The following is an 11,211-nucleotide window of genomic DNA, read 5'->3' on the forward strand; positions in this document are numbered from 1 at the left end:
TATCATCAGCATAACAGTGAAAGCTAACACCATGTTTCCTAATAATGTCTCCCAAGGGTAACATGTAAAGCGTGAAAAGTATCGTTCCTAGTACTGAGCCTTGAGGTACTCCATACTGCACTTGTGATTGGTATGATACCTCTTCATTCAGTGCTATGAATTGATGGCGGTCAGATAAGTACGATTTGAACCATACCAATGCACTTCCTCTAATGCCAACATAATTTTCTAGTCTATTCAAAAGAATGTTGTGGTCGCTTCTAGCCCCTGCTTTAAACTATGAAATTACACTGAGCAGTAGGTGGCAGCATGTGCTCAAGACATCAGCCCTCCATTAAAATAGAGGAAGAAGAAGAAGAAGAAGAAGTCATGTCTTTATAGCATTCAAAGAACTGTTGGTAAGTACAGAGTAACAGGAAGAAATAGACGTGAGGAAACTATAATCTCAAGGCTTAGATTCGGTCATACTGCTCTTAATAGCAGTTTGAAGAGAATGGGGAGACATGAAACTGGAAAATGTGAATATTGTAATATGGAGGAAAATGTAGAGCATGTAATGAAGTGTCCAAGATACGGAAAGGAAAGAAAGATACTGATTGATGTCCTCAAGGAAAATAAAGAAAAACTTAATTTGATGAAAATTGTGGGGAATAAATCAGGGGATAAAAACGTTCAATTTTTTATGCGTTATTTAAAGGACACGGGATTATATAATAGAATTGAGTGAAGATTACGGTCCTGATCCACACTCCTAATCAGTAGGTGGCGGTAATGCACCTAAAAGTGGTATGCCATCCGCCATTAAACACCAAGAAGAAGAAGAAGAAGAAGAGCCCGCGCGGACGGTGCGAGTTCCTTCCTCAGCCAGTGAGCGGCAGTAGCGCGCTGATGTGCTGCTGATCTCCGCGGCGTAGAGGAAGACGAGCAGAAGAAACACGCCACGTGAGTTTACTGTCCACTGGAGGAAGCGTTATTTACTGAAAAGTACACAATGAAAACAGAAAAACAGCTCCAACAACAGAAGAATGAGAAGCATTTCAGGTAAATCAGAGGCTTAAAACTTCTTCAATAAGGGTGTTTCGGATAGGTTTGTGGATATGTCTGGAAATCTCGTCAAGTGGTAAACAAACATCAATAAGATGAAGTAAACTAACAACCAGAAGCTAGACTAATTCATTTGAACCAAAATACGTTATATGGATTGACAGAAAATGGTGAAGTCAGTGCAGGGTATGTCTAGAGATGTGATGCTTATAGCCTTGCATCCTTCAGAATTGGTCATTTCTTATTACAAGGCCTAAACTCCACAGGAAGATATAGGAATATTCACTATGTGTTTTGAAAACCTGAAAATGCCATCTTCATAGACAGTGTATTCATAGACAGAAATGACTGTAAAAGTCATGGAAATGTATTTTGGTTGTGGGACTCATGAATATATAGTTCTTAAATGTTGTTCATCCTGCATTCTATTTTTTTTTTTAAAGAAATGAATGGTGGGTTTTTCTTATACACTTACAAAAAAAGTTAGTTTTTATTTATTTATTTATTATTATTTTTAATCTAGGTTCCAGAAAACCATTTTGTTGCTTCACAGTTGCACTATTTAGCATTGCTCAGACATTGCTTTTGTTTACTCAGTTGATTGAAGTTGATATCTAATTGTAAAGTGTCTTGTCTTTTGTTAGTAAAAAGAATTCAAAGAAAAATGCTGACCCTGCATCAGATGACCACCTCCAGCAGATTCCTCATCGCTTGCGTGAAATCATGAAGAGTAAAGAGAAGATGAAACAGGGCTCCCAAAAGAGGAAAAAAGGTACTACCAGTCGTACACAATTTAAAAAGTGTTGCAGTTTGTACCGCACAATAAAAGCAGACCCATACTTACATAAAAAAACGATTTATATTCAAGTTAATTCCTGCAGTTGACTTATAAAAGTTAATTTTGAACAAAAAAAAGTCTCTTTTAAAAAATAAATAAATATAGGTCATTTATTAAAAAGTGTGACTCAAGCCTTGACGATTGGTAATGGTGTTATTGATAATGAATGTGTTAACAATAATATGTCATTATGAATTATTGTCATAATTCCTGGAGGGCCAGTAGTGATTATTTTGAAACTGAAAGTCTGATCTTTCACTTTCATAAGATATTTATTTTTGTCAACCCACATAATTGGTACCCATTTATTGTTGAGGGGAGTGTGGATTTACTGGGATTCTGTTGAAACAATTGCATGTAGTTTAGTAGTTTGAAAACGGGTGGATCATGAGGGCCGCATGCTGTCTGGGTTTTGTCTGCAGACAAGCTAGTGACCCACAGAAACTGCACAATGACACGGCTAGTGGCAAGGGCAGCGGAGGAGGGGACTTCTTGCTGTATGTTCATATATGTTTCTTATTTTAGCCTCTAAGCCAAAGATGCTCTCAGGAGATATTCCTATCCCACACTTCCGCAGAGGGCGAAAGGAGTCCGAGAAGAATTATGTCCGCCGCATGACCGAAGAGACTGAGCATGTCCTCTTTCTCACGAACAACCAGGTAGAGAGACATCCGGAGGTCAAGCTAAAGAAAGAAGAGGACACAGAGGAGAAGAAATCCACTAAAAAGAAATGGTTAGTTCAACACAGGGTTATTACTGTTAACTAAAACTAAACCCATAAAAAAAGTTTCTTCAAATAATTTGAATTTTTTTTTGTTATTATTTTTTACATTTTTATAATAAATGTTATTATATTATATTTTATAATATTTTTATTTCAGCAAGTTTCCAATGCAAAATTTTCCTTTTTGTTTAGTTTGTCGAAGTACTAAAATAACTCATAATAAAATAAATACAATAAATAATACAAAAATTTAATAACATAAAATGACAAAAACACACAAATTTAAACACACAACAATAAAAATAAAATATAATACAAAAACTATAATAGTATATCAATGATACAAAAATAACACTGGTTTGACATGCATTGATGTTCATGATTTAAAGCTAATCAGATTAATTGTAGCCAATTTTTTTTGTGCAAATGCATATAGTAATTATGCAGGTTTTTCTATAAATAAAGCCTGTATTCATTTCTAACGCTGCACTAGTGTGTTAAAGTGTCTTTGTCTTTATTTTAGGCTCCATAAAAGGAAACTTCAGCAACAGAAAAAGAAGCTAAACCAGCAAGAGGAACATGAAGAGGAGGAGATGTTCAAAGGCATGCATCAATTTTATTAGATTTAGTCTGTACAATTCGGGATCAAATTGCAAAACATATTCATATTCCAGCATTTCTCTTCCTCTTAGATGAGGTACCATTTGGAGAGGTTGCCATGGCGCCTCCATCACTGAGCGTTAAACCAAAGAAAGCCGTAGTCAAACCCCAGGTAAATTCTTTAAGTGCATCCACTCCTTTATGAGATGCGAATTAATTCTGTTTGTTCATTACTATCATCCTGATCATTCCTCCAGGGGGCAACCAAAGGCCTCCTCCTGAACTCCCTCCTGGGTCACAGTCCTGCGTCGCTCATCAAACCTTCTATGGCGAGGAAGAGGATTGTGGAGGAAGAGCGGGAGAGAGTGGTGCAGCTGTACAGACAGATGAAGCAGAAGCAGAGAGACAAACAAGAGCAGGACAGGGCTGCCATGACCTCCACATGATGCACTGCTATTTGTATTATATAGTATTGTATTATATCTATGTGTATATTTCATTTTTCTACACATTTTGCTACCTCTGCTGGCCAACAATACCATATTGATGGATTTTGTGGTAAAATATTTACAAGTGGATGTAGCAGGACTGTGTATAAGGCAAACAAATAAATTAGTTCACACTTTTAAATAATGCACAGTGAGTTCACATGCATTTGGTCCCTTAATACTCAAAATGACTCAAGTAAAATATTGATATTTGAAAATGAAAGAATTATCTGGTGTTATTATATAAATTTAGGCATTTATTCTCATCCTGCACCTTTTATGCTACAGAATGATACCTGAAACTGTGGCTTGATGAAAGCTGTGATATTACTTTTTAAAAGCAAGTGATCATTGATTGTCACTATATATAGTTTATTTTTATTAATAAATTATATATATATAGTGACAATCAGTGATCACTTACTTTTAAAAAGTAATATCACAGCTTTCATCAAGCCAGTTTCAGGTATCATTCTGTAGCATAAAAGGTGCAGGATGAGAATAAATGCCTATATATATATATATATATATATACACACACAACACATTTTTGTTTTTTTTACATTATTTTCGTTTGTAGTACAATTTTGTAAATTTTATTTCCCTTTCATGCTTTCCCATTAAATTTTCGAGTGGATATATTTTGTAGACTGGGTATTTATTCACACAATCAGTGATTTGTGAATGCGTTTGTTTTAAGATGTTACTAAATAGATAAGGAATCCAACATTGTACAAGAATGCGCAATGATATTTATCTTCCAGTGTATTCTTTTCCTTTATTTGAGCTAATAACAGTAGCAATAGCCCCCATGTGTAGACCGCATCCCACTCCAGACGCCCACTTCAGTCCAAACATGCGGCCCAGTGCCACAGATCGGTATCATGTAACATTGAAAGAGGAGAAACTCACAATCAAAGCGGTCGTCATGGCAACGGCCTAGCCGGATTCCACCAATCAATGGGCTTCATGAGGCTGAGAAATGCTCAGGGATGTGCCAACGTCCTACATAAAGAGGCCAACGTCCTACATAAAGAGTGTGGGACAGGGAGACTGGGCAGCACACACAGAGAGAGAGAGACTGGAGTGAAAAAAAGGCAAGGAAGGACGACATTAATACAGGACGAGAGATGGTGAACTCCGGAGCAAGCGTTCCTGCCGTGCTCTGTCTGGCCAGCCTTTGTGTTGCACTTTGTGTAGGAGGTAAGATCATAGATTTTTTTAGTAGTTGCTAGAATAGCCATATATTTTTGTTTGTTGTGAGGTTTTTCCAATCGTTTTTATTTAGACATCTGTAATATGATCAGAGCAAAGATTAGGACTTTATTTTGTCATTTTCTATACAGTAGTTGCATAATTTGCACAAAAGCACAATGATATATCTAATAAAGATTACAAACATGATTCATTTCACACAAAAATCTAAATATCTAAAGTATTTGTTTATATAGACAATGTTGCACTGTTCATTTTATAATACAAGTCACCATCTTCACAGGAAATGCAATAGCTTTCAAATGAGTGAACTGATCAAACTGTCAGGTGTGAGTGAATGAGTCACATGACTTGAAGAGCAGCGAGCGGCAGTCGGAGTCTTTCATTCCGATCTTGCTTGTGATTTTGTATTCAAACGTTTCCCTCCTTTTTTCAGCCTGAACTTGGGCTCTTTCACACTTAAAGTGCCTTTGGAAGCCAAAATGCAATATAATTTGTCTAACACTTAATTTTATATGCCTCTGATTGCTTGGAAAAAGGAAAATTTGCAGTCGAGTGCCAGAAAGAACAATTTTTGGGTGTGTTTTGCATTCATAACACTGGTTCCAACTACATAGATGACCTAAAAGCAGGTCCGTCCTTAGGGGGGTGCAACTGGTGCAGTCGCACCGGGCCCAGCCGCGAACGGACCAAGGGGACCCCCCCCCCAGCTAAGGATGGCCCTGCATACAAGCAAGAATGGCTACAATTATTTGAAAGATTATGTTCATACATTATTCAATAACTGATAAAATATGCAGTGCAAATGCATGCAAGAACATCTAAACTACTCATAATACTCATTGTTCTTGTTTTTTTGAATGCATAAAACATGTTTGTTACTCTTCTGAAGTTGTGAGATATTAAAAAGCCCTCTTTCTTAATCCATTCTGCTCACAAACCTCCCGTTTCTGTCCTGCAGCTGCATTAAAGTCGGATGTGGTGTTGGAGAACAGTGCTACCACACTGAACCATTCAATGGCGCTGGTGCAGCGCATGGAGGCCCTGCTGACCCAGGGAAACGGCAGCGATGTGATCCTGCGTGTCCAGATGTTAAACACGGACGAGGTGAAGGTGATCCAGGTCCATTCACTGGTGTTGACTCTACAGAGTGACGTGTTTGATGAGCTCCTACAGACCCGTAACTCCACTGCGATGGTCCTCAGAGAGTCACCGGACTGTGCAGCTGTCTTTGACAAGTTCATTAGGTGAGTGATTCATTAATAATTAGTCATATAGAACATTTTTATTTAAAGCGATTTATAGAACACTTATTATAAGCACAACCCCCAGGGAATAACCTAGGATTGAGGTGATAGTTAATTACCCTTGAACCTACTACAACCTTACAGTTACCAGCCTAAATCTATAATCAGTAAACCACAACACTCCACTAACTGGGAGCAACCAACTGTGTTTTCTAGGAAAAAGTCTATGACATAATCTTTTTTGCCTTTTAGTTGACAATTGGTAGACAGTAATGTATTGCTTGTAATAATCTCATTTTGTTAGATTCACTTTCTCTTTTTGAGTTGTATTTTGAAGTACTGGAGCAAAAGATTCATTTAAAATGATAATGGCCCGTAAACAATAGGCAAGGTGTATTACTAAATAGGTTTATTTTTTACATTTTTAATTTTATATTGTAGATTGTCAATAAAACTTTATTTAATTTGTTATTACAGTTTGTATTTGATATTGTAGATTGTTAACAAGAAATGTTTAACTGAAAACTTACTTTTTTATTTTATATTGTAGATTTAAATTTTGTGTATATATATATATATATACAGTGGGTACGGAAAGTATTCAATGTTGTAGCTCTTCAACCAAACATTAATTTTATTTATATTTCCCATTTTTTATTATATATATTTTCTATTGTATAGATTTAAAACTATTGCAACCAAAGTACAGTTAATACAGGGACAGTCTCAAGGCCACAATAGTGATGCATGAATATCTCCAGGTTTTAACCTACAACTAGACCTTGCATTTTGACAGATAAATAAATTGATGACGAACAGAGAAAAACACTATTAGTGCACCATTTAGTGTAGCATTATCATTCTTCACAGGCTATGGAGATAAAGTTTCAGGGAAATCAAAGGTTGATTTTTTTCCAACCCGACCTTTCCCTGCAGGTACTTATATTGTGGTGACATCACGGTGCGTCTGAACCAGGCCATTCCTCTACACAAGCTCGCCAGCAAGTACCACGTGTGGGACCTCCGGCAGGGCCTCACCCAATACATGACCCAGCACCTGTCCAGCGACTCACTCACGGGTCATATGGTGAGCTGGTACCAATACGCCACGCAGATTGGGGATGTGACCCTGCAGAACAGCTGCCTGCAGTACCTGTCCTGGAACCTGTCATCGGTTCTACAGAGCGCCGAATGGAGCTCAGTGAGCGAAGAACTGCTGCTTACTTTGCTGCAGCGTTCAGACCTGGTTCTGCAGAGTGAACTGGAGCTGTACGAAGCTCTGGAAGCCTGGATCAACCAGAACCAGCCCTCAGTTGAGAAGGCCAAGAGCGCACTTAAAGCAATACGTTACGCCATGATATCACCTCAACACTTGTTCCACCTGCAGAAGAAGTCGTCTGTGATGTTGAAATATTACGAATCGGTACGCGATCTGCTCTTCCTAGCCTTCCAGTTCCACGCAGCCTCACCCATCCAGCTCGCAAAGTACTTTGACGTAAACTGCAGTCTCTTTACGCCACGTAACTACCTGTCGCAAGCATGGGGCTCCCCGTGGGTGATCAACAACCCAACGCGGGACGACCGCAGCTTCAGTTTTCAGACTCAACTTGGACCGAGCGGCTACGACACCAGCAAACGCGTGACCTGGAACGCTCTTTTCTCACCCCGCTGGCTTCCTCTAAGCGTGCGATCTGCTTATCCAGAGCAGGGATCCTTGCAGCCCACTCGTACCGATGGAGGGCGTCCACGGATCATCGTCACACCGGCCACCTCGAGCCCAGACTTTGCTGGCGTCAGCTTTCAAAAGACTGTCATCGTTTCAGCCCGGAAGCAGGGGAAGGTGGTGGTCCGTCATGTCTACAACTTCCACCAGAGTACGGAGGAGGCGGGAGACTTCCTGTTGGAAGCAGACCTGCAGCGTAGAGCATCCGAGTACCTCATTGACAGCTCGCTTTACCTGCACATTATTGTGAAGCCCCTCTATCACAGCCTCATAGTAGCGAAAAAGTAAGAGTCTTGTTCCTCTACCAATGATTTCTGATGCCCTATAGCTTTGAAAGCAAGATTTACATGTCCAAATATATTTACATTTATGGATTTGGCAGATGCTTTTATTCAAAGCAACTTAAGTTGCATTCAAGGTACAGATTTACATTTTGATTTTACACTCATATGGACTCAGATTTTATTTGAATTCATAGATTTTCCTGTTGCATTCTGGTGTGCAACACCCATTTTTCACCATTCAGTCAATTCCCAATGGATAAAATCAAAGTCCATCCTACTCTTTCTCATTTTATATCCTGTTTCACTTGGAAATAGGAGATTACAGAGGTAAAATGGGTTGTGAATGGTTACTTCAGTAACCTATTTTTACCATGATGCATGAAAGCTCACCCTAATTTATTAGTACTTGGAAATCACCATAGTCACATTTGTAATATTGCCATGTTTGACTTCAAATTGTCATCCCTTAAGTTGTATGGTGAGCATGCTGAGTGCTTTCATAAAAAGAAAGAAAAAAAAAATTCTGAATTGATTTTTTGCTCACTTGTGTTATATTGCAATTCATGTTAAGTTTAATTAAAATCACAATTTATGAACCCACAAATTATTGTGTCTATTCATTACCAAGACTAAGGTTATATTTTATGCATTGGTTCTGCTTATATAATATATATATATATATTTGGGAAAACGTTAATATTTATTTTCTATTCTGTTTTTTTAGGCATTGGTCAATTCTGAGATTTTTGCATTTTGCTTCCATAAATGGTCTCCTCGCAGACTAATGGAAAGAAAACTCTTTTACACTTTATTATTATAATTACACTTTATCTATCGGTGTCTGAGCCAGAAATCTCCGCTTCAGTGTCACTTAAATACATCAGACTTTTCAGGTTCATTCCTTTCTACACTTTGAATCACAAGAAACTGAAACCAACGAGAGTCGAAAACTGCATCTGTTCTCTCATTGCCCTCTGGTGGTCAAAAAGTGGTACATGCTATTGTATTGAGCCATTGAACTATTAGAATTGAGAGAGTGGTTTATAGGCTGGCTGCTGGTATGCAGACGCTGACTCTCGTGTTGACAGGTTTCATGATGCCATTTAGCTGGAGTAAAGCTATCAGAAGATAACTATTAGAAAGTCAACTGGAGCACAGCAGTGCAAACGCAGCATTTAGAAGCAGCTGCTGGAGTGATTATGGATGCTGGGCAGGTGCATGTTGGGAAAAGAAACATGATGCTCAGGCTACAGTATGTTTGGAACAGAATACTAGCTTACTGCAGCGTATATACACCGTATACTACAGACTAGAGAAAAAGTCAAACAGCACAGTGTAAAATGCAGGGATAAACATTTAAAAACATGTATTTATTTATTTATCCAAATTAGTGTAATGTCATAACTTTTAATCTGATCAATTAGAAAGTCAAGAAAGAGATGTTTAAAATCATGCATCACACCGGTTGAGTCAAGTGCATTGCATTGTGGGATACATTACACACAGAGCGCTCTGTTGAATAATACAAAATTTGACAAATGTATTAGGTAAACCAGGTATTCTTTCCATACACAAAATGTCCATGCCGCGTACTTTAGATATAGTTTTAGCATTTCTGTGTTTCCCATACATTGATTTATTTGTGGCAGCCCACCACAATATCAAAACTGACCGCCACAAATAGATTTTCCAAAAGGCTTTGACTTCGTTGTATAAGCATGAGCTCTGCACGTTTCAAAGTCAACACACAGGTGTTTTATATGAATGTATCTTTGAAGAGAACTGACTGTCTTCAGAAAAGGTTCGATGTCATTTTCATTTAGTGAGCTCAAGCTCTGCTATGCTACAGCCGTTACCGGGGAAACCACTAATTCTGTGCTCCAAAAGTGCCTCCTGCTGGCAGAAAAGGAATTTGCATTGTCAATAAGCCCGTTTGCAGTTTTATATATTTCCCCCGGGGGAAGTGCCACCACACATAAGAGTGTAAGTCTGTGGGAAACTGCATTGTGAGAGTCAACACTTGGTTCAATGTGGTTAGAGGTCATTAATGGAAACAGCTTTATGTAATCAGTGTTGGAGGGAATGTGTTACTGCATGTGGAGATACCAACAGAGACAATAATACAGTCTCTGGAAAAGAAACCCTCCTCTTCATCTTGTGATTTGACATATTTTAATCTTAATAAAGTTAATTTCCGTATGTGTCCTTGTATCATCTAAATTTACTATATATATATATATATATATGTCAATAGATTAAAATTTTTAATCAAATGAATCACACCCTTTTTCTGCAGAAAATACAGATTTTTGAGAATCACCCTTCAATCTTTTGATGTCTTTCCAAAAAAGGACACCAAAGAACCAAATTATATAAGGAGCCCATATAAGCATATATGAAAGAAAAAAATGCTAAAAAAAAAATTGAAAGTATGTGTACAGTGCAACAGCAAAGAGCTTTTTTTATATTTTAGAGAAGTCAAGTTGCGATACCAAACAGGACCACATGGAGATGCCAAAAACTCCTAAACCAACCGCCTGCTGACTGCATACATCTACTACAGTACACGGATCCATTCATAATAACTAAACACCTTCAGCCGACACTGAAACACACTGGAATGAATAACTCAGTGAAAAGAGTCTCTATTCTCTCTGCAGTCTCTGATGTAATCAGCCTGGTTTCCTTTATGTTTTAGACTGATTGTTTGAATGCATTCGCTTACTGGATCATTGGACTGAAAACTTTCTCGGAGTTTAGCGGCTTAAAATGACCTGATCGCAAGCAGAGAAGCAAAATTGGGTTAAAGGGTTAGAATAGAAATTGTTTTGATGACAGAACTTTCATTTTTGAAAGAACGATCCTTTAAAGAAATTTCTAATGACTTTAACTTAGAAAAAGTTAGTAAGTAAGTAATTAGTAAGTAATTAGTAAGTAATCGGAAAAGCTGTAGATTTAACTGACCTACGCCCTAGTCGCACTAGGAGCAAAACAAAAATGAGCAGCAAATCACAAAATGCAAAACTTCACAAAGAGTGTGAAATGAAT

The 11,211-nt window shown here is 37.9% G+C and overlaps 2 protein-coding genes across 3 annotated transcripts; both read left to right on the top strand.

Annotated features, from left to right (window-relative positions):
- Positions 1-838: 838 nt before the first annotated feature.
- Positions 839-4,335, top strand: LOC107718611 (coiled-coil domain-containing protein 137-like). 2 transcript variants are annotated; one of them, XM_016525778.1, is made up of 6 exons: positions 839-1,041; positions 1,689-1,820; positions 2,403-2,615; positions 3,130-3,209; positions 3,299-3,378; positions 3,464-4,335. In XM_016525778.1, exons 1-6 carry the CDS (start codon positions 992-994, stop codon positions 3,650-3,652), a joined length of 744 nt encoding a protein of 247 aa, XP_016381264.1. In that variant the 5' UTR covers positions 839-991; the 3' UTR covers positions 3,653-4,335. The 2 variants fall into 2 exon arrangements, with proteins under 2 accessions (XP_016381264.1, XP_016381265.1); XM_016525779.1 differs by having other exon boundaries at positions 841-1,041; positions 1,689-1,816; positions 2,408-2,615.
- Positions 4,336-4,755: 420 nt separating this feature from the next.
- LOC107718610 (BTB/POZ domain-containing protein 17-like) lies at positions 4,756-8,224 on the top strand. Its single transcript, XM_016525776.1, has 3 exons — positions 4,756-4,897; positions 5,871-6,156; positions 7,093-8,224. The coding sequence occupies exons 1-3, from the start codon at positions 4,825-4,827 to the stop codon at positions 8,165-8,167; spliced, it is 1,434 nt and encodes a 477-aa protein (XP_016381262.1). The 5' UTR covers positions 4,756-4,824; the 3' UTR covers positions 8,168-8,224.
- Positions 8,225-11,211: the final 2,987 nt, after the last annotated feature.

This window comes from Sinocyclocheilus rhinocerous, unplaced genomic scaffold, assembly GCF_001515625.1.
Source record: "Sinocyclocheilus rhinocerous isolate Xijiao unplaced genomic scaffold, SAMN03320098_v1.1 scaffold182, whole genome shotgun sequence".
Classification (NCBI taxonomy): Eukaryota; Metazoa; Chordata; class Actinopteri; order Cypriniformes; family Cyprinidae; genus Sinocyclocheilus; species Sinocyclocheilus rhinocerous.